A 23,278-nucleotide genomic window follows, 5' to 3' on the forward strand; every position below is an offset into this window, starting at 1 on the left:
TGACCCCCTCCAGCCCCTACACTCCTCCCCGTCTCTGTGATCCCAAATTCCCAGGCCAACAGCACAGTAACAACCCTCCAGCAACACCTCCCCAGCACCCAGTTGCTCCCCCAACCCTCCCACTACTCCCCCCAGCCGACCAATTCACCCACCTCGTTGCTGTCAGCCACCATCACTAGCTCCACGTACTTGGATTCCGTCAGGATATTGCGTCTCCACTGGAGAGGGTAGAGACCAGCAGAACGATCAGCGAAGCTCGGGGGAGGGCACCTAATGAAGCCCCTCACCCAGAATCTCATCCTCCCCCAACCCACCCACCCTCCTACAACCTCCCTCCCGTCTACCCCCACTGACTCACAGCCCCCCCCTTCCAAAGTCCCTTAGCCACCGGAGAGTCCTCCCCTGAAACCACAGCCCAGGATGGCAGCCTTTCTCCATCTGTAGCTCCTGACCTCCAACCCCCAGCTCCCTCACAATCCCGTCAGCCCTTCCCTCCAGCCCCACCCTCCCATCCCAGTTGAAGACCTTCACTCCCTCTCCCTCCCTCCCGCTGCCCCTACCCGGTGTGCTGCCTCCTCGGGTGGCGGGTCTGTGGTCTTCTCCGGAGGGTCCTTCCCCACTGCACAGCGCTTGGTGTTGAAGTGGACCCCCTCCATTCTGTAAACCAGGTGCTCCCCGCCGGGGTCTCCAGACAGCGTCTCAATCCCATACGTCCAGCTCGGAGTCAACTCCAGCAGGCCCCTGGGAAACAGGAGGGCGAGTACTGAGGGCCCGAGGGAGGGTAGGAGCTGTTGCAGGGCTTTCCGAAGGGTGAAAGGTCAGAAGGGGTAGAGGCTCCAGTGAAACGGTAAGAGGTCAAAGGGAGGGTGACTGGGTCAGGAAGGAGAGGTTTCAATGGATCAAGTTGCAAGGGGCCAGGAGGGACTCTCCAATGGGCAAAGGTTACCTTCCATCCGCAGGTCGATGGAAAGGAATAAACAGTCGACGTTTCCGGCTGAGACCCTTCACTGTGAGCAATGCAGGCGTCAGATCTCAGTGCAGGCTGGACAGGGTGGGTGGGAAAACAGAAGGGGTTGCAGACTGGGTCTCAGATTGTTGGAGCGGGTATGCAAGCATCAGCACAGAGAGCGACAATTGGTCATTGGATGTAGATGGCTGACATGACTGCCACCCAGTGTTGGGAGGAATCTCCTCCAGTGGATGAGCACACTCCTTCTATATTGACATCCCTTTTCCCTCGAGAGTTGATAAGTTCCCAGGGCCAGGCAATATCTATCCCAGGACACTAAGGCAAGCAGATAGATATCACATGCCCGGGCAGAAAGTTTTGGATCTTCTTTAGATGGGGGGGGGAGGGGGGGCAGAAAGACCACACGCACACTTGAGGCAGCTGAAGCTGAAGGTACTGCCTCCCTGTAACTCCGCCAATTCCCCAACACGGCCCTCAAGGAGCTGCCGCTAGACGCACCTCTCTCGTAATCACTCAGGACACGAGAGGTCTGCCTGATATCCTAAATCGTGCACGAGGAGCACACCACCACCCTGACTGTCATTCCCACTGCCCTGCCAGTGCAATACGAAATAAAGGAACCTTACCAGAACCTTGCTATGGACTCTACTCGCTTCAGCTGCCTCTTCTTGTTGAAGCCTCAAGTCAAGGCCTCTAAATCCCATCCTAACACCGACCCTCTCCTACAAAGGCCGCTCCATTTAAGGTTACCTTCTTACTAGCAGCTGTTTCCATATTAGTTGATTAGCAAGACTTGTTCTTTAAATCCTTCTCACTCTCGCTCCTGTACAGCAGGACAACGCAGTCCAACGGATCAGCACCCCCTCCCCCCACCACAATGGCTGCAGTGTACACCGTTTACAAAACGCACCATGGTTAGTAAACACAAAATGCACTGCAGGTGCTGTGGTCAACTCAACACGGGCAACACGCTGGAGGAACTCAGCATCGGTGGAAACGAGCAGTCAACGTTTCTGGCCAAGACCCTTCATCAGGATTGAAGAGGGAGGGGGCAGGGGCCCTATAAAGAAGGTGGGGGAGGGTGGGAAGGAGAAGGCTGGTAGGTGCCATGTGAAAAACCAATCAGAGGAAAGATCAAGGGGCAGGGGAGGGGAAGCAGGAAGGGGATAGGTGAAGAAGGAATGTAAGGGGAAAGCACTACGGATAGCAGAAGCACTGTGGTTAGTCGTCCGGGCTACTCTGATGACCCCTTCACTGGGAGCGAGTGGAATTATCAAGACGGGGAGGTAATTAGCCATGAGATCTCAGCGCAGCTAATCATAAACACACGAGATTCTGCAGATCAACACACACAAAATGATGGAGGAACTGAGCAGGTCGATGGAAAGGAATAAACAGCTGACGTTTCGGGCTGAGACCCTTCACTGTGAGCAATGCAGGCGTCAGATCTCAGTGCAGACTGGACGGGGTGGGTGGGAAAACAGAAGGGGTTGCAGACTGGGTCTCAGATTATTGGAGAGGGTACGCAAGCATCAGCATAGAGAACAGCTCCGAGAGGGCAGCACAAACTGTTGGGAGAGGGGCAAGGCATCCAGCTCGGGAGTCACAGTCCATACCTCATACCCGAGCAGATGCTGACACTGACCCGGGACCGGGAGAAACCTTGCACTGTCCCATGGTAGTAACAGTTCACCTGTAACAGAGCAGAGGGAGGTGAAAGGGAAGCACTCCACACAGGCCCTTGCACAATCATGCTCTGTAACTAACACACACACAAGGATCACACTTCTCGGTAATTCATATACACGGAGAGACAATCAGAACATGCACATCAATTCCCCTTCAAACACACACTCACAGTGGGACTGCCATTCTCTGTAACATACACGCAAAGGGACCAACGTTATCTGTGATGCATCCATTTCCTTGGGAGACAGAGGAAATTTGGCCCCCACCGATTCTGACAAACGTATTACAGAAAGCACCCTATCCGAATGTACCACGGCTCAGTACGATAACTACTGTACTCTGTCCGTGACTGCAGGAAACTACGGAGAGTTGTGGACGCAGCTCAGTCCATTGCACAAACCAGCCTCCCCTCCGTGGACCCTGTCTGCACTTCTCGCTGCCTCAGTAAAGCAGCCCCCACCCTGGACATTCTCACTTCTCCCCCCTTAAGATACAAATGATTGAAAGCACCTACCCCCCAAGCTCAAGGACATCTTCCATTAGACTCTTGAATGGACCATTCACACACTACTCCCGACCTCCCAGTCTACCTCGTTGAGACCCTTGCATGTACTCTCTCTGTAATTGCAACACTCTGTTCTGCAAGCTGTTTCCTTTTTCAACCACCTCGATGTACTGATGTGTGGACTGATCTGCCTGGATGGCACACAGACAAAAGCTTTTCACAGTGTCTCAATAAACACGACAATAATAAACCAATTGCCAATGCATTTAGTGGTTGCTATTTCCCACAGTGCATGTGACAGCGATGAAGACCAAGTCAGTTGGAGAATACTTTGGATCTGAGTTGGGCAATAGGGAGGGTAGACGGGGTGGGTAATGCGCCGATGATCTGCATGGATTTATGGTAGGTCTGACCCTTTCCCAAATCTACCCAGTGCAATGAATCTCACCCAGAAACTATCTCCCACATTCTTTTAACCTTCTGACAACCCTCCTCCACCGGAAGCCACGGTCCTTTCCACTGCTCCTGGATCAAAACACTCCCCCTTTCCACACCCTCTCGGTAAGGACTAGAGATTCTACAGATGCTGGAAATACACAGCACACACACACAAAATGGTGGAGGTACTCAGCAAGTTGGGCAGCACCTATGGAAAGGGGGAAAGGCTGACGTGTCTCAGCCTGAGACATCGACTGTTTACTCCTCTCCCCATGGATGCTGCCCCATCTACTGAGTTCCTTCAGCACTTTGTGCGTGTGGCTTGGGAAAGGGTTAAATTTGCCAGAAGCCTCATCCCATACCTGCTGGCATGCCTGGGAAGTTTGCAACATGGTGGGTGTGAGAGAGAATGGTGCCAGCTTGGAGCGTGTCAATGTTCTGAAAACAGCGCCAGCCCACAGCCCGAAGAGAAGGTGAAAATGGAAAATGTGCCTGCCAGGGAAAGGAAAGATGACGTGTGCAGGGAGGTACCACTGGTGCTGAACCATGAGACATTACTGGGGTGAGGCGGCTTGTCAGCTGAGGAGCTTCTCTCTCTTCAGGCTGGAGATGTGACTGGAGCTGGGAGGCGGACTTGGTTCTGGTTGTAACTCAGGCCTGAAGCAAGAGTAGCAGGGGGCTGAGGAGGAGGGAGCGATGTCAGACATCCCTCTGGCACTGTGTACATCAGTCAATGGTCAATGAGTATTCTTTGTCTGTACTTTATGATATAGTTAATGAGCATTTTTTCCAAATCATTCTAATGGTGTCTGTAACCTTTAATGCGGATAAATGCTAATACAGTGGATTCAGGCTAATTGAGCCATCAGTTAATCGTGACAGCCACTTATTCGGGCTCTTAAAGAACAAAATCTATTCAAGAAAATAGCCGGGATTCCCTTCGTTTATTTGGGACACTCTCCGCTTAATTGGGACAGCAGACTTGCCAAAATAGTTTATAACTAGCATCGGTCAAGTGCCCTTGTGTGGCCGTAAGACACCACACTGTGCTTAAAGTGAACAGTTTTCAAAATAGCATCAGGGACGTGAATGTTAAAGAGGCAGTGATTTTTTTCCACAGATAATTGGTGAGAAATAAGCAATAAGACAATTCAGAACCGTTTGCTCTCTGCGGTCTCAAGCATTCATAAATGGCCAGGAGTGAAAACAAAACAATTTCACTACTTCAACAAGTTAGAAACTATGAAGGATTTAAAAGTATCAACAATCATCTTGAATGTTAAAATGGAATTAAAGATGTGGAGGATGCAATCATCGAAAGCATCTGGTGAAGGCAGACCATTACCTGCAATGATTCTGATTATTCACAGTCAGTCAGCTCTGGATGATTGCCTCTGTCGATAACTATCAGGAACAGTTTTACAGTACCGTATTATTATTGGAAGCATCCTAATTTGTTCAGTATTTCATTTATACTTTTACTCAGTTAAATGGTGGTTTGTCATTTTGTATACCTTTTTAACTATTTCCATGAAATTTCGGCTAATTGGTGCAGTTGTTTAATTGGACCAAAATGTACTGGTCCCGATGTGTCCCAGTTAACTGGAATCCACTGTACCTCTTGCTGCTCAATCAGAAAAGAAATTAGGATGAATTTTAAAATATTTTCCTTACAGCCACCCCCTCCTCACCCATTCCCCGACTCTGCATCCTTACAGTATTGCTCTCAGGGTCAGCGATGACCGTTCCATTGGGAAGATAAAACATCAGGCGGTGGGAGTCTGGGAGTAGGTTCCTGGGGAGAGACACGGAGATCAGAAATTAATGGCAGAAACACACCCCCCCATCTTTCCTTGGTCACTTCATTGTCATTACAGGGTGGCATCCCAACCCCCCTCTAACCCATTGTCCCTTCTTCCTTTCCCTCAAACCATCTTCCTTCTTACTTGCCCTGTTTCTGTCTTCCTCGTGCCCAAACTACTGACACTCCTTCCTCCCATCCTTTCCCTACTTCCTTCCCATTATCACCCCACCAACTTCCCCTTCCTCTGCCCTCCCCTTGCCCTCCCTCCTCCTTCTCCCACACCCTCCTCCCCACTACTCCTTTTAACCTGTCACTTCCCTTCTCCTCTGCCCTGCCTTGCCTCCCCTCCAGCCCACCTCCTCCTTTCTCCGAATGGGATAAGGGAATCAAGAACTAGAGGTCATGGGGTTTACGGTGAGAGGGAAGAGATTTAATAGGAACCTGAGGGGCAACTTCTTCACTCAAAGAATGATAAGTAAGTGGAATGAGCTGCCAAGTACACGGATAGGAAAGGTTTAGAGGGATATGGACAGGGACACGGATAGGAAAGGTTTAGAGGGATACGGGCAGGTACACGGATAGGAAAGGTTCAGAGAGATATGGACAGGGACACGGATAGGAAAGGTTTAGAGGGATATGGACAGGTACACGGATAGGAAAGGTTCAGAGGGATACGGACAGGGACACAGATAGGAAAGGTTTAGAGGGATACGGACAGGGACACAGATAGGAAAGGTTTAGAGGGATACGGACAGGGACATGGATAGGAAAGGTTTAGAGGGATACGGACAAGTACACGGATAGGAAAGGTTTAGAGGGATACGGACGGGTACACGGATAGGAAAGGTTTAGAGGGATACGGACAGGGACACGGATAGGAAAGGTTTAGAGGGATACAGACAGATACACGGATAGGAAAGGTTTAGAGAGATACGGGCAGGTACACGGATAGGAAAGGTTCAGAGGGATATGGACAGGGACACGGATAGGAAAGGTTTAGAGGGATATGGACAGGTATACGAATAGGAAAGGTTTAGAGGGATACTGACAGGGACACAGATAGGAAAGGTTTAGAGGGATATGGGACAAACATGGATAAATCTGATTAGCTTAGATGGGATTTTGGTCAGCATGGATCAGTTGGGCTGAAGGGCCTGTTTCTGTGCTGGATGGAAGCTATGACTCCAAGAGCAAATGGTAAAGAGGGAGCACCACAACATCAAAGATACCCCCATCAGTTGATTAAACCCCCTGTCGAAGGACGCGATGGACAGAGCTGGATATGGCTGCTGGTTTCTGGGGAGAGTCATTGCAATGGATCTGTGGAGTCCCAGAGTCTGAATGTCTGGTCATGCAGTAAGCCCCATGCAAGAGTCTCTCACGCTGACGGTGGACTGCTGGGCAATGAGGTAGTACAGTGAACATCGTAAGGAATACTGTAGGGTAATGTAATTGATGGAAGTCTGGAACTACCCCATAGCATGCTACGAATGAAAAGTGAAGTTTGACAAAGTATTGCTTGTTTCATGGTTCGATTGAATCGTGGTGCCTTGCGTAATTGCATCGGGTCGATCCGCCTTTGACAGTAGGATCGGCGCAGTTTATGGGAACACGGGGAGAAGAGGGTTACAGACAAGTAACAATGCAAGAGCCAGTATAGTCTAGACGTGCTGAAGGTATTCCAGTCTCCCTACACCTCCCGAACCTGCCACCCCTCCTGCCTAGGGGAACACCACCGCCCACAGGGTCCCCGTCCACCATCTTCGGCTGTTCCTTCACTGTTGTCGGGTCTGAATCCTGGAACTCTCTCCCCAACTCAGAACGCAGCGGTTTGAGATGGCAGCCTACTGAGGGATGGTGAGGGAGAGGGAGAGGGGACTAAACACTGAAGGCGTTGCTCCTCCATTTGACTTACTCGTTCTGCTCCAACTCCAGTGTCAGCCTCCGGCCTCCGAGCTGGATCTCACACTCCAGTCTCATCGGGAGTTTATCCTGTTAAAATAGAATAAAATAAAATAAAACACAAGTTGACTCAAACCAACAAGTGATGTTGTGTTTTTTTTTGGGGGGGGGGATTTTAATAAACATCACTAATTGCATATCCCCAGGGTCAGACACAGAGTGAAGCTTCCTCTACACAGTCCCATCACACACTCCCGGCGTCAGACGCACAGTGAAACTCCCTCTACACCATCCCATCACACACTCCCGGGGTCAGACACAGAGTGAAACTCCCTCCACACCGTCCCATCACACACTCCCGGGGTCAGACACAGAGTGAAACTCCCTCCACACCGTCCCATCACACACTCCCGGGGTCAGACACAGAGTGAAACTCCCTCCACACCGTCCCATCACACACTCCCGGGGTCAGACACAGAGTGAAACTCCCTCCACACCTTCCCATCTCACACTCCCGGGATCAGACACAGAGTGAAACTCCCTCTACACAGTCCCATCACACACTCCCGGCGTCAGACACACAGTGAAACTCCCTCCACACTGTCCCATCACACACTCCCCGGGTCAGACACAGAGTGAAACTCCCTCCACACTGACCCATCACACACTCCCGGGGTCAGACACAAGAGTGAAACTCCCTCTACACTGTCCCATCACACACTCCTGGGGTCAGACGCAGAGTGAAACTCCCTCCACACTGTCCCATCACACACTCCCGGGGTCAGACACAGAGTGAAACTCCCTCCACACCGTCCCATCACACACTCCTGGGGTCAGACACAGAGTGAAACTCCCTCCACACCGTCCCATCACACACTCCCGGGGTCAGACACAGAGTGAAACTCCCTCCACACCGTCCCATCACACACTCCCAGGGTCAGACACAGAGTGAAACTCCCTCTACACAGTCCCATCACACACTCCCGGCATCAGACACAGAGTGAAACTCCCTCCACACTGACCCATCACACACTCCCGGGGTCAGACACAAGAGTGAAACTCCCTCTACACTGTCCCATCACACACTCCTGGGGTCAGACGCAGAGTGAAACTCCCTCCACACTGTCCCATCACACACTCCCGGGGTCAGACACAGAGTGAAACTCCCTCCACACCGTCCCATCACACACTCCCGGGGTCAGACACAGAGTGAAACTCCCTCTACACAATCCCATCACACACTCCTGGGGTCAGACGCAGAGTGAAACTCCCTCCACACTGTCCCATCACACACTCCCGGGGTCAGACACAGAGTGAAACTCCCTCCACACCGTCCCATCACACACTCCTGGGGTCAGACACAGAGTGAAACTCCCTCCACACCGTCCCATCACACACTCCCGGGGTCAGACACAGAGTGAAACTCCCTCTACACAGTCCCATCACACACTCCCGGCATCAGACACACAGTGAAACTCCCTCCACACTGTCCCATCACACACTCCCCGGGTCAGACACAGAGTGAAACTCCCTCCACACCTTCCCATCTCACACTCCCGGGATCAGACACAGAGTGAAACTCCCTCTACACAGTCCCATCACACACTCCCGGCGTCAGACACACAGTGAAACTCCCTCCACACTGTCCCATCACACACTCCCCGGGTCAGACACAGAGTGAAACTCCCTCCACACTGACCCATCACACACTCCCGGGGTCAGACACAAGAGTGAAACTCCCTCTACACTGTCCCATCACACACTCCTGGGGTCAGACGCAGAGTGAAACTCCCTCCACACTGTCCCATCACACACTCCCGGGGTCAGACACAGAGTGAAACTCCCTCCACACCGTCCCATCAGACACTCCTGGGGTCAGACACAGAGTGAAACTCCCTCCACACTGTCCCATCACACACTCCCGGGGTCAGACACAGAGTGAAGCTCCCTCCACACTGTCCCATCACACACTCCCACGGTCAGGCACAGAGTGAAACTCCCTCCACACCGTCCCATCACACACTCTCGGGGTCAGACACTGAGTGAAACTCCCTCTACACCGTACCAACACACACTCCCGGGGTCAGATACAGAGTGAAACTCCCTCCACACCGTCCCATCACACACTCCCGTGGTCAGACACGGAGTGAATCTCCCTCCACACCGTCCCATCACACACTCCTGGGGTCAGACACAGAGTGAAGCTCCCTCCACACTGTCCCATCACACACTCCCGGAGTCAGACACAGAGTGAAACTCCCTCCACACCGTCCCATCACACACTCCCGGGGTCAGATACAGAGTGAAACTCCCTCCACACCGTCCCATTACACACTCCCGGAGTCAGACACAGAGTGAAACTCCCTCCACACCGTCCAATCACACACTCATGGGATCCTGCCCTGATCACACCATTTCCCAGCTGGCAACCAACGGTGTTTCCACCATTCCCACACCCGTGGCACAACACTCCCAGCCTTATCCTACACAAATTCTTCAGTAATGTTTTCCAATCTCATCTGTATCATGAGAAGGAGAGAGTGCGAGGGAGACGGGCAGAGAGAGAGTTAGTGACCCTCACTGATTCTCCAACCTCCAATCATTCCCATTGCTCAGCCTCCATTTCTGACTCTCATCTCAATGGTTCTCCACTCAGCTTCGGATCACCTGGTCAAAAGCAATACCTAATGTTTCCTGATAACTGCTCATCGCTCAATACAATCATACTCTCAGTACTAATAAATTAATTTCAAACCTGTACCTCCCTCGGAAAATGGATCTTCCACTTCCTCATTGGGAAACCTGTTCGGAAATAACATTTCCTCCGAGCTGACAGCCAATACCTCAAGGACACGTGCTCAGCCCTTTGCTCTACTCTCTCTATATTCCTGACTGCATGGCTCGGCACAGCTCAAAAGCCATCCTGGAATTCACTGACAACACCACTGTTGTTGGCAGAGTCTCAAACAGCGACGCAGAGGTGGTTTTGCAACAACTTCACGATCAGCATCAGCAAGAACAAGGAATTGGCTGCGAAATTCAGGAAGGGGAAGTCGAGGGAACTCATGCCAGTCCTCATCAAGGGATCAGCTGTGGAAAGGACGAGCAGTTTCAAGTGTCAGCATCTCTGAGGATTTGTCCTTCCTGGAACACATCAATTCAATTCCAAAGAAGGCACGCCAGTGTCTCTAGTTCATTTGGAGTTTGACAAGATTCGGTTTGTCATGGAAGGCATGTAAGTTTCTATAGTTGCACCGCAAAGTGCATTCGGTATGGTCCTATCGCCACCTGGTGTGGAGCTACCAATGCACATGATGACGAGAGGTTTGCAAACTCAGCCAGATCCATCGTGGGCACAACCCTCCCCACCTCGAGTCGATCTTCACGAGGTGGCGCCTCGAGTAGGCGGCATCCATCATGAAGGACTCTCGCCATGCGAGAAATACCCCCATTACAGTCGGCCCTCCTTATCCGCGGGGGATTGGTTCCGGGACCCCCCACGAATACCAAATAACACGGATGCTCAAGTCCCTTATTTAACCAGTCTAAGTCGACAGTATTTAGGACCCAGCGGAACCCCGGATCTTATTTAACCTGCCTCAATGCAGTGGACTTTAGGACCTGGCGCAGCTCTGAATCCGCAGTGTTTCTGTTCACGAAAATAATCACGATTACGATTGAAGATAAAGTGGAAGAAATAAAGCGATTGGAAAGAGGTGAAACACATCGGTCATTGGAAAGGCGTTAGACGACAGCCGGTCAACGATCGGAACAATTTTAATGGAGCATTTGAAAGGACCTTTCCCGATGAAAGCTACAATTATTACTAAGCAATGCAGTGGTTTAATTATTGAAATACATATGTTTCTTAAGTGTTTTATATGCACAGAAAGGTAAAATATATACTATGTACTAAGACAAACGTTTTACTAACTGACGCTACATAATACTGGATATACCTGTTCCGACCTCAAATCCGACTTAAAGACAGACTCAGGAATGGAACTCATTCATAACCCGGGGGCTGCCTGTACTTTTAAGTCATCTCTAGATTACTTATAATACCTAATACAATGTAAATACTATGTAAATAGCTGTTATACTGTATTGTTTAGGGAATAATGACAAGAAAAAATAGTCCATACATGCTCAAACAATGAGCGCTGGAGAGAGAACTTCCGGGTTTTCCCGATCTGCGGTTGGTTGAATCCGCGCATACGGAATCCCCGGATAAGCAGGGCTGACTGTACTACTGTACCATCGGGGAGAAAGTACAGGAGCTTGAAGACTCACAAAATGTGTTTGGAAAAGATTCTTGTCCTCTGCCATCAGTTTGATGAATGGTCCTCTATATTCCTCTTTTATTTGTTTATTTATAACTCAAAGGCCTTTCTGTGCATTCCACAGTACTGCTGCTACAAAACGACAAATTTCATGACAGTCACTGATAAAAAACCTGATTCAGCCTAACCGTTCCCAAATCTCCACTCCTAAAAGAACAATTTCAGTTCCTCCAGTTCAGCAGAGTCAAAATACCTCAAGATGGAAACAGGCCTTTTGGCCCATCTTGTCTTTGCCAACCAGATGTCCACCTGAGGTAGTTCCACTTGCTGGCATTTGCCCTACATCCCTCTAAACCTTTCCAATCCGTGTACCTGTCCGTATCCCTCTAAACCTTTCCAATCCGTGTACCCGTCCGTATCCCCCTAAACCTTTCCTATCCGTGTACCAGTCCGTATCCCTCTAAACCTTTCCTATCCGTGTACCTGTCCGTATCCCTCTAAACCTTTCCTATCCGTGTACCTGTCCGTATCCCTCTAAACCTTTCCTATCCGTGTACCTGTCCGTATCCCTCTAAACCTCTCCTATCCGTGTACCTGTCCATATCCCTCTGAACCTTTCCTATCAGTGTCCCTGTCTGTATCCCTCTAAACCTTTCCTATCCACGTACCCGTCCGTATCCCACTAAACCTTTCCTATCCGTGCACCTGTCCATATCCCTCTAAATCTTCCCTATCCGTGTACCTGTCCGTATCCCTCTAAACCTTTCCTATCCGTGTACCCGTCCGTATCCCTCTAAACCTTTCCTATCCGTGTACCCGTCCGTATCCCTCTAAACCTTTCCTATCCGTGTACCTGTCCATATCCCTCTAAACCTTTCCTATCCGTGTACCTGTCCATATCCCTCTAAACCTTTCCTATCCGTGTACCTGTCTGTATCCCTCTGAACCTTTCCTGTCCGTGTACCTGTCTGTATCCCTCTAAACTTTCCTATCCGTGCACCTGTCCGTATCCCTCTAAACCTTCCCTATCCGTGTACCTGTCTGTATCCCTCTAAACCTTTCCTATCCGTGTACCTGTCTGTATCCCTCTAAACCTTTCCTATCCGTGTACATGTCCGTATCCCTCTAAACCTTTCCTATCCATGTACCCGTCCGTACCCCTCTAAACCTTTCCTATCCGTGTACCCGTCCGTACCCCTCTAAACCTTTCCTGTCCGTGTACCCGTCCGTATCCCTCTAAACCTTTCCTATCCGTGTACCTGTCCGTATCCCTCTAAACCTTTCCTATCCGTGTACCTGTCCGTATCCCTCTAAACCTTTCCTATCCGTGTACCTGTCCGTATCCCTCTAAACCTTTCCTATCCGTGTACCTGTCCGTATCCCTCTAAACCTTTCCTATCCGTGTACCTGTCCGTATCCCTCTAAACCTTTCCTATCCGTGTACCTGTCCGTATCCCTCTAAACCTTTCCTATCCATGTACCTGTCCGTATCCCTCTAAACCTTTCCTATCCATGTACCTGTCCGTATCCCTCTAAACCTTTCCTATCCGTGTACCTGTCCGTATCCCTCTAAACCTTTCCTATCCATGTACCTGTCCGTATCCCTCTAAACCTTTCCTATCCGTGTACCTGTCCGTATCCCTCTAAACCTTTCCTATCCGTGTACCTGTCCGTATCCCTCTAAACCTTTCCTATCCGTGTACCTGTCCGTATCCCTCTAAACCTTTCCTATCCGTGTACCTCTCCGTATCCCTCTAAACCTTTCCTATCCGTGTACCTGTCCGTATCCCTCTAAACCTTTCCTATCCGTGTACCTGTCCATATCCCTCTAAGCCTTTCCTATCTGGGTAGCTGTCCAAGTGTCTTTTAAAATATTGGTAATATACCTGCTCAGCACTTCCCCCGGCTGCACATTCCACATACTGACCACCCTCTAGTTGGAAAAGTTGCCCCTCACATCTTTAAATCTTTCCTATCATTTGAACCCATGGCCCCTAGTTTTGGACTCACTTACCGCCTATCCAGCCTCTGCTTACAGCTCTAGTCCCAGCAACATCCTCAAATCTTTTCAGCACCCTCTCAGCTTAACAACATCCTCCCTATAGCTGGGCAAGCAAAACTGCACACAATACTTCTAGTGTGATCTCACAAGGGTCTAGTACAACTGTAATATGACATCCCAACTCTGAGCCAGAAGAGCAGCGTACCAAATGATTTCTTCACCCTGTCGACGGGGATTTGACCTGAAACTTTGACAATTCCTTTCCTCACACAGATGCTGCATGACCTGACGGGTTCCTCCAGCAGATTGTTCATCTCCCCTGCTTCACGACCATCTCATTCAGACAATCACATACCCGTACCCCAAGGTTTATCGGTTCTACAACCCTCCCCAAGGCTTCTACCATCCACTGTGTGAGCCTCACAGAACTCTGGATAATTTAGCATAGGGTCATGCCCCTCAACCCAAACTATGTAAATCAGTAATTCAATACCCAACTAAACTAATCTCTTCTGCCTGCCCAATACCCATATCCACTTACGAAGAAAGCATGGCAGCGTAGTTTTATTAGAAGTTTACAGAAGTTTGGCATGTCATCTAAAACTTTGACAAACTTCCATAGCTGTGTAGTGGAGAGCACACTGATGGGCTGCATCACAGCCTGGTACAGAAACACCAATGCCTTTGTATTGGATACGGCTCATGTATAAAGCCCTCCCCAGAGTTGAGCACATTTACTCAGAGCACTGTTTCAGGAAAGCAGCATCCGCCATCAGGGACCCCCACCACCCAGGCATTGTTCTCTTCTCACTGCTGCCATCAGGAAGTGGTACAGGAGCCTCAGGACCCACATCACCAGGAACAGTTATTACCCCTCAAGGGGGGATAACTTCACTCCCCCCATCACCGATCTGTTCCCACAACATATGCAATCACTTCGAGGACTCTACAACACAAGTTCTCGATATTTACTGCTTGTTTATTCATCATTATCATTACTTTTCTCTTCTTTCATTTGGTATTTGTTGTTTGCTGGTACTTTTGCACGATGGTTGTTGTCTGCCCTGATGGGGGCAGGTCTAACATTCTCTTAAATGTCTCTCTTGTATCTGCCTCTCCACCACCCCAGGCAGCGCATTCCAGGCACAAACCACTCTCTGTGTAAAAAACTTGCTCCACGCATCCCCTTTGAACTTACTCACTCTCACCTTAACACGTGCAGGTCAGTATCGGATACTTGTGCCCTGGGGAAGGAAAAACACTCGCTGTCTACCTCTCATGACATTACAAACCACTATCAGGTCTTTCTTCAGCCTCCACCCCACCAGAGAAAGTTTGTTCAGCCTCCTCATTAACTCTAATCCAGGCAGAATCTCTTCTGCACCCTCCCCAAAGCCCCCACACCCTTCCTGTTATGGGATGGCCTGAACTGAACACAATGCTCCGAGTGTGGCCTAGAGTTTTATAAAGCAGCAACATAACTATCAGAGATAGGAACAGAATTAGGCCATTGGGCCCATCGAGTCTGCTCCGCCATTCCATCACAGCTGATTGATTACCCCCTCAACCCCATTCTCTTGTCTTCTCCACATAACCTTTGACACCCTTACTAATCAAGAACCTATCAACCTCCACTTTAAATACACCCAAAGACTCGGCCTCCACAGCATCTGTAGCAATGAGTTCCCAGATTCACCACCCACTTCAGTGCCTTGCTGTACCCCTCCTTTACCACCCTATGAACCAGAACTGAATGCAATACTGCAGATGCAGCCTGATTTTATAAAACTGGAACAACCATTCCTTGAATTTGTCTGACTTGCATCCCACCCGCCATTCCTAGGCCCATACCTGGCTTCAAATTGACTCTCCCGACTGGCTGCCTCATCCCGGTTCGAACCCACGCTCCAGACAACCGACCCAGCAACCCTCACGTCTCGGGAAAATGGGAGGAACCAGGACAGGGGAGGGGGTATGGAGGAGGGTAGAATCCGTGCACTGGGGTCCATGTTGAATCCAGAGCAATGAGACAGCTGATCGCTCAATGTTGGGGACCGGTGGGAAATGCCGACCATAACCCACTGCCTGTCACCCCAGTATGTCCAACCTCTGCCACAGAGGGAGGGGGCAGAAAACACACTACCCACCTGCAGCGCTGCATCCAGCCTGCGACGTTTCCCAGCCAGCCACAGGTATGGGACAGTCACCTGGGAGCCCGGCGGTAGACGCCGCTGCCTTGTCTGGTTCTCCCGCGGGGCTGGTGACAGAGCAGACAACACAGTACCGGTGAGAACTACCCCCAGTTCCCAACGCCATCACCCGCTGCCCCTCCCGGTTCCTCCCCACACACACCCCAGGGACCGGTCTAAACTACCCCCAGTTCCCAACATCATGTCAGCCGATGCCCCTACCGGTTCCTCCCCACACACACCCCAGGGACCGGTCTAAACTACCCCCAGTTCCCAACATCATGTCAGCCGATGCCCCTACCGGTTCCTCCCCACACACACCCCAGGGACCGGTCTAAACCACCCCCAGTTCCCAACATCATGTCAGCCGATGCCCCTCCCGGTTCCTCCCCACACACACCCCAGGGACCGGTCTAAACTACCCCCAGTTCCCAACGCCATCACCCGATGCCCCTCCCGGTTCCTCCACACACACCCCAGGGACCGGTCTAAACTACCCCCAGTTCCCAACACCGTCACCCACTGCCCCTCCCGGTTCCTCCCCACACACACCCCAGGGACCGGTCTAAACTACCCCCAGTTCCCAACATCATGTCAGCCGATGCCCCTACCGGTTCCTCCCCACACACACCCCAGGGACCGGTCTAAACTACCCCCAGTTCCCAACACCGTCACCCACTGCCCCTCCCGGTTCCTCCCCACACACACCCCAGGGACCGGTCTAAACTACCCCCAGTTCCCAACACCGTCACCCACTGCCCCTCCCGGTTCCTCCCCACACACACCCCAGGGACCGGTCTAAACTACCCCCAGTTCCCAACACCGTCACCCACTGCCCCTCCCGGTTCCTCCCCACACACACCCCAGGGACCGGTCTAAACTACCCCCAGTTCCCAACACCGTCACCCACTGCCCCTCCCGGTTCCTCCCCACACACACCCCAGGGACCGGTCTAAACCACCCCCAGTTCCCAACATCATGTCACCCACTGCCCCTCCCGGTTCCTCCCCACACACACCCCAGGGACCGGTCTAAACTACCCCCAGTTCCCAACACCGTCACCCACTGCCCCTCCCGGTTCCTCCCCACACACACCCCATCACCTGTTTCCTTCCTCCACACATTCCATCTGTCCATCACCCACACCCCCTCACACTCCCCCTACAGGTCCCCCACCCTACCCACATTCCTACTACCCTCCCCACCTTCCTTGTCTAGCTCCACACTCCACCTTCATCTCCATTCAGATTCTAGCATCCATTGCCCTTTGTCACCTCCACCCATCACCCCTCAGCCTCAGTTACTGACTGTACTACCCATATCACCCCTCCTCGCCTGGATCCTCCCATCACCTCCCAGCCTCAGTCACTCTCCTCCACCATTTGCCTATACTCATTTGAACTGACATTTCACCTCTGAGCTGCCATCACTATCCCCACTCCCTCCACCTGCCTTTTGTCACCTCCACCAATCACCTTCTGCCCCACCTCCTTACAGACTGTCTCTCCTTTATTTGCAGATAAAGGGTCTCGGCCTAAAACGTCAGTTCCCTTCCTCAAAGACGGATGCCGCCTTTTGATGAACCTTTAGGTTGGTGGGACGTAGTGGGAAGCTGCAGATGATAAGTGGAGGAGATAAGGGGCTGAAGGAGTTGGAATGATCTGAAAGGAGGGGAGAGGAATCACAGGAGAAAGGTTCATTTCCCTTCTCCGCGAAGGAGGCAACATCAGTGACTGTGGGAATACCAGCCCTCTGAAATTACCACTGGAAACTCCTGTCACTCACTCGGGGGAGTGAGGCCTGGGAAAGGTCCCAGGAGCGTTCAGTCACTCCACAGAAACGCCAAGAATTCAAAGCACGTGGAGTCTCGTAAAAATATAGACGGGTCAAAGGGTCACACCGTACAGCAACAGGCCCTTCACCCCATCGCGTTCCTGCTGACCCATTTCCCAGCATTCACCTGTACCCTGTTCTGCCTCAGTGATCCACACGCTGAGGGTCTCCCTTCCACCACTCCCTCTGGCAGTGACACAGATTCCACCCTCCCCAGGCAGAGGATTCCCCCTCAGGTCCCCCTCCTCTGACCTCAAACCTACAGCCTCCAGTTTTGAATACCCTAGCTCGTTGCCCACGGCCCAGTCCCACCCACACAGGGGCTGTCTAACCCACTGAGTTCCCGGTGTGTTTGTGTCCACATATACCCGCGGGGGGCACCTCACACCCCGTGGAGAAACACACCGGGAACTCGGGGGTGAGGGTGAGACGGGGAAGAGGGGCGTTTAGGGCAGGGGGAGCGGATAGAGGAGGTATGGGAGATAGGTTCAACGCCGTCCCGATCGGATCCGGGAGTTGCTCACCTCCAACCTGCACTCGGTGCCGTCCCCAGGGTCTCGGGGTGGGCTCCGTCCCGGCGCTGCCGGCTGCCGGTGCCCCCAGCAGACAGCCGTAGAGGAAGATTAGGCTCCAGAACCGCCGGCAGCACTCGCTCATCGTCCCGACCGGGGCATGGCCCGCCCGCTCGGACCGTCCACTCTGGTCCCGGGCTCCTGCCTCTCTCCGCCTCAACCTCAGCGCCGTCCCAGGGTGTCACCACCTCTGCCCGATGCCCTCTTTCAAGATATATCGCGGGCTGCGATACCAAGCGTCCTAATAAGCCCCGCTTTTCTTTAGTGGTTACACCGTTTCGCAGACACAATGTAAGGCAGAGTTTTAAGATGTTTCGTAAGAACTGGGATGTATCCTAAACTGACGACGCAACGCAAGTTGTTACAATGTGTTCATAAAGGGTTACAAAGTGCCGTGCAATGTATCGTCGACTGTTGGGACGAATCCTAAGACATAACGTTGCGATGCGATGGTTAAGTACCGCAGTGTACCGCCGACTGTTGCAATAGTCCGTTACGGCCTTTTAACCCACTGCAGGCGCTCAATGCAGCCTGTCGGGACGCTTTCACAATGTACCTCGGGCTTTAACGGCTTCACTTAAAAGCGCCAAACTGGCCGGGCGGGGCGGCGCAGTCTATCCGTACCCAGGCCCCGCTCCCAGTTCCTTGCTCCTCGCACTGCGGTCCCCTCCTGGATCCACAACCAGGGCCGGCTGTGATTTCATTCCCTCTCGCAGGAAAGGGGAGAGAGTTTCCTTCGCTTCCGCCTTTCTCCCTTGGCGGGGTAACTCCTTCCCTGCCGGAGACAAGTGGCGAGAGGCAGAGCGGCAGGCGACGGACAGTGCAGAGAGGGTCCCCTTTCACGTGAGCCATGTGGCGGGAGAGCTAGGGGATTCCCCGGTCATTTTTGGTGTCTGAAGTCCGTGAGGCGTTTTCAAATATGAGCGGGGAAGACAGGCTCGTCGCTAACAAGGGCTGGGTCACGGTCTTCGCGCTGAGTGGGATCTTGCTGTGCATAGACTGGCCGATTCGCTCCCTCCTGCTTTGTGTAGGGGGGGCGGGGTGTTCAAAAAGCAACACACAATCTCACACACACACGCATTCGAGATTCTGCAGATGCTGGAAATCTAGAGCGACACACGCAAAGTGCTGGAAGAATTCTGCAGATCAGGCGGCATCTATGGAGGGAGATGAAGATAGTTAACCTTTCGGGCTGAGACCCTTCATCAGGACCCGATGAGTTCCAACAGTTCTTTGTATATGTCTTACATATATGGGCACAAAGATGCACATACACAGGCATCACACACAAAATACTGGAGGAACTCAGCAGGCTGGATGTTTCGGGCCGAAACGTCTTTTCCATAGATGCTGCCTGGCCTGCTGAGTTCCTCGGGCATTTTGAGTGTGTTGCTTGGATTTCCAGCATCTGCTGATTTTCTCTTGTTTGTGATTGGACATAAGCAGGCCTATTCGCACAATCTCTCTCACACACGCACAGGCAGTCACACACATGTCCATACTTAAATATCCTCACTCACACATATACATATGTTTGCACACACTCCAACATATATCCATACATGTACTGATATGCACACGTCCTCACACACACACAGAGTGAGCCAGCCATTCCCCCAGTAACTAATAGCCTCCACACTGTATCAGTGTCTCCAAGACATTATCAGGGCTGTGAATGCCAGCGGAAAGACAAGCCCCAGGCATGTGAAACACAGCCCTTGGCCCATCCCAAACAGGAGATGGAGTTCCATTGTGATTAACAATTTCCTTGTGGCTCCAAGTCCAGAGTGACGAAATCAGGAAATGGCAAAGCCTGTGTTGAGTTAACATTAAGGAACTTATCAGGATGCACCCCACAGTGAATGACTGGAGACAGATTTGTTAGAAGATGCACAGTCATCAAAGATGCTTTTCTGAATAAAATGTTTGGGCTGTGGACGTTCCAGGAATATCCAGAAATCTACTTCCTCCAAAAGAGTGCACTATTCATGAAACAAATTGTAACACACACAAAATGCTGGTGAAGGGTCTCGGCCTGAAATGTCGACTGTACGCTTTTCCATAGATGCTGCCTGGCCTGCTGAGTTCCTCCAGAGTTTTGTGGGGGGTGTTGCTTGGATTTTCAGCATCTGCAGGTTTGCTCGTTTGGGAATAATGCAAAGTATTGTCCTCAATTTCCGTACATTTATACTTTCCAAAAGTACATTTGGCCCATCTAGACAATACTGGCTCTCACAGCTATTTCATACCTCAGCTTTGCACAAGAAATAGGAGCAGGATTAGGCCACTTGGCCCATCAAGTCTGCTCTGCCGTTTGATCATGGCTGATATATTTTCCCCCTCAATCTCATTCTCCTGCCCTCTCTCTGCAACTTTTGAGACCCTACTAGTCGAGAACCTGTCAACCTTTGCTGTAAATGACTTGGCCTCCACAGCCGTCTGTGGCCGTGAATTCCACAGATTCACCACCTTCTGGCTAAAGAAATTCCTCCTCATCTCAGTTCTAAATGGACGTCCTTCTACTCTGAGACTGCATCCTCTGGTCCTGGCCTCACACACTTTAGGAAACACTGAAATCACTGAACTGTTCCCACTTTTCAAGGGCTCTTCATCTCATGTTCTCAATATTTATTGCTTATTTATTTATTTATTTATTTATTTATTTTTCTTTTCCCTTGTATTTGTGCAGTTAGGTGTCACTTGCACATTAGTTGTCTGTCTGTTTTGTAATGTACGGCCTTTCATCGATTCCTTTGTGTTTCTTAGTATTTACTGTGAATGCCCACTAGAAAATGAATCTCAGGGTTGTATATAATGACATATGTACTTTGTTAATAAATTTACTTTGAACTTTGAACAACAGCTGTGCATATCAAGCTCTTGAACCCAGCTGAAAAACCCCAAGCCCTCCTCAGACTAGATTTCTATTTCTCTTTCTCAATTTTGCGCTAGTCTCATTATATCCACTTTCGCTTTTTATTTTGCTCATGTGTGATTTATGTTGACTTAAGTTTAAGTTAACTTGTGTTTGTCTTTTTAAAACGTACCAAACAGCTGCTACAAAAAGCTAATTTCCATGACATTGAGACTCTGGGTATGAGTCCCCATGACCATAATTGGACACCACGGTGGCGTCGCAGTTAGAACAACATTATTACAGTTTGGGGTGTCAGAGTTCAGAGTTCAATTCCAACCTCACCTGTAAGGTCTTTGTATGTCCTCCCTGTGAACTGCGTGGGTTTCCTCCCACAGTCCAAAGATGCACCGGTCGGTAGGTTAATTGGTCATCGTAAATTGTCCTGCGATTAGGCTTGGGTTAAATCCGGGATTGCTGGGTATCGTGGCCCAAAAGACTGGACAGGCCTGTTCCGTGTTGTATCTCAATAAATAATCTTGACCTTCTCTCAGAAGATAGAAGAGAGAGAAGGAGATGGCCATGATGGCAGAGGTCCTTGGCCATACTGTCGGTCTGCGTGAAGGTGTACTGGATGCAGGGAAGCTCAGAACGGAGTATGTTCTGGGAGTGTGGGATCAGCCAGGTAACCTGTGACATCCAGCTGAGAGGAGACGCTGGCCTCAGTGTGCCTGACCTCCCACTGGGCCTGGGGAGTTACCTGAAACAGGATCTTCTCCTAGGCCAAAGACAAGATTGGAGCTGCCTTTCCCCACATAAACTTTGTGACTCACACACCAAAATGTGAGGTCCCCATCCCACATAGTCCTGCATCTCAGAGTTTGTCAGTCGACAGCAGAGTGAAATTCCGATCATCTGACATTCATCACGGCGCTTGCTCTTCACCGCCTCTCCCACAGCACAGTTCCCTCCTTACTGCCTGTCCCACAGCGCAGCGCTCCCTCCCCACCCCTCCATCCTCACTACCCCTCCAGCAATATGACTGCCCCTCCCACAGAACAGCACTCTCCCTTCACCACTTCTCCCACAGCTCAGAGCTCCCTCCTGCCTTTCCCACAGCGCAGCGCTCCCTCCTCACCCCTCCATCCTCAATACCCCTCCAGCAATATGACTGCCCCTCCCACAGAACAGCACTCTCCCTTCACCACCTCTCCACAGTGCAGCACTCCCTCAGTACAAGTTGTGAAGTATTGTTGCTTCTCTTAAATGAGGTTTAAACCAATAACCCCTGTCCTGTCACACGCCTACCTACGTGTGCAGTTGTCCGTCCGCTTGCAAAGCTTTGTCACCATTCACGCCGAAGAAATGGAGCAGACAATCAACTCTTGTGACAATCCACTGGTTTATTTACTGACGTTGAACAGTGATGGGGTGGGTGGTGGGTGTGTGGGGAGGGGAGACTCCACCCTGCCACCCCTGGAGGAACACTAAGGTTGGCTGTAACTTTGCCCATCTCTTTTGTGAAGATCACACAATGATGGGTGACGAAGATGTCAATAGGGGGTGGGATACACTTCCATGTCCCCTCGTGGGTATCAGGCAGTGGGAGGTGGAGACCACTTGGTATCAATAGATCAGGAAGCATGAAGTTTGGATGCAATTCCTTGGAGGCCTTTTCTGACCCGTGAGATGGTTGAAATTTACTGTCCAAATTTGGAGAACCTCCAGGTCCTTCCCCTAATCATGGTCCAGATCTCCCTTTGACTGATGGCCTTCTCAGTAATGGAGAGTGTAAGCGACTGCATTTCATGGACTCTCCTGCACCTCCATGTCTACTCAAATGTCCTATATGGATTTAGCTGGAGACTGAGATGGATCAGCGCCTCCTTCTGCTTATACGGCCCAAGTGAATGCTCCCTCCTGCACTCACAGGCCATTTTCCCCATGGTTGCTATGCATAACTGGAGCTCTCCACTCTCCTAGGCCGCATGTCCAAGTCCCCCATCTCTTCCCGTTGTCCCAGTGTTTGTGCTTTCAGTTGCAGGACTTCATAGGTTTAATGCGCTCTCTCGGGAGATGGTTCAGGATATGACGATGGTGACAAAGTCCTCCCGTGCATCAACCTCTCTGTCCCTGCTTGATAAGGCACCAGGATTTGTGCTCTGTGAATGCATCCCGTCCCCTAAGGCACTATTCTCCCAGTTACTGTGCATAGTCAGTCCATCCAATCGTCCCAG

General features: G+C 51.0%; 1 protein-coding gene across 1 annotated transcript; it reads right to left on the reverse strand.

Annotated features, from left to right (window-relative positions):
• Window positions 1-115: 115 nt before the first annotated feature.
• LOC132387306 (disintegrin and metalloproteinase domain-containing protein 15-like) lies at window positions 116-18,982 on the reverse strand. The gene is made up of 7 exons (XM_059959662.1): window positions 18,140-18,982; window positions 15,741-15,850; window positions 7,322-7,398; window positions 5,319-5,397; window positions 2,587-2,663; window positions 561-741; window positions 116-218 (listed from the first exon to the last, which is right to left on the reverse strand). Exons 1-7 carry the CDS (start codon window positions 18,270-18,272, stop codon window positions 123-125), a joined length of 753 nt encoding a protein of 250 aa, XP_059815645.1. The 5' UTR covers window positions 18,273-18,982; the 3' UTR covers window positions 116-122.
• Window positions 18,983-23,278: the final 4,296 nt, after the last annotated feature.

Source organism: Hypanus sabinus, unplaced genomic scaffold (genome assembly GCF_030144855.1).
Source record: "Hypanus sabinus isolate sHypSab1 unplaced genomic scaffold, sHypSab1.hap1 scaffold_1721, whole genome shotgun sequence".
Taxonomy (NCBI): domain Eukaryota; kingdom Metazoa; phylum Chordata; class Chondrichthyes; order Myliobatiformes; family Dasyatidae; genus Hypanus; species Hypanus sabinus.

Coding starts and splice junctions, on each gene's coding strand:
- LOC132387306 (XM_059959662.1), bottom strand. CDS start 18,272: ATGAGCGAGTGCTGCCGGCGGTTCTGGAGCCTAATCTTCCTCTACGGC. Junction 5,398..7,321: donor CTGGAGTTGGAGCAGAACGA/GTAAGTCAAATG, acceptor GTCTCTCCCCAG/GAACCTACTCCCAGACTCCC. Junction 742..2,586: donor AGCATCTGCTCGGGTATGAG/GTATGGACTGTG, acceptor CCTGTTTCCCAG/GGGCCTGCTGGAGTTGACTC.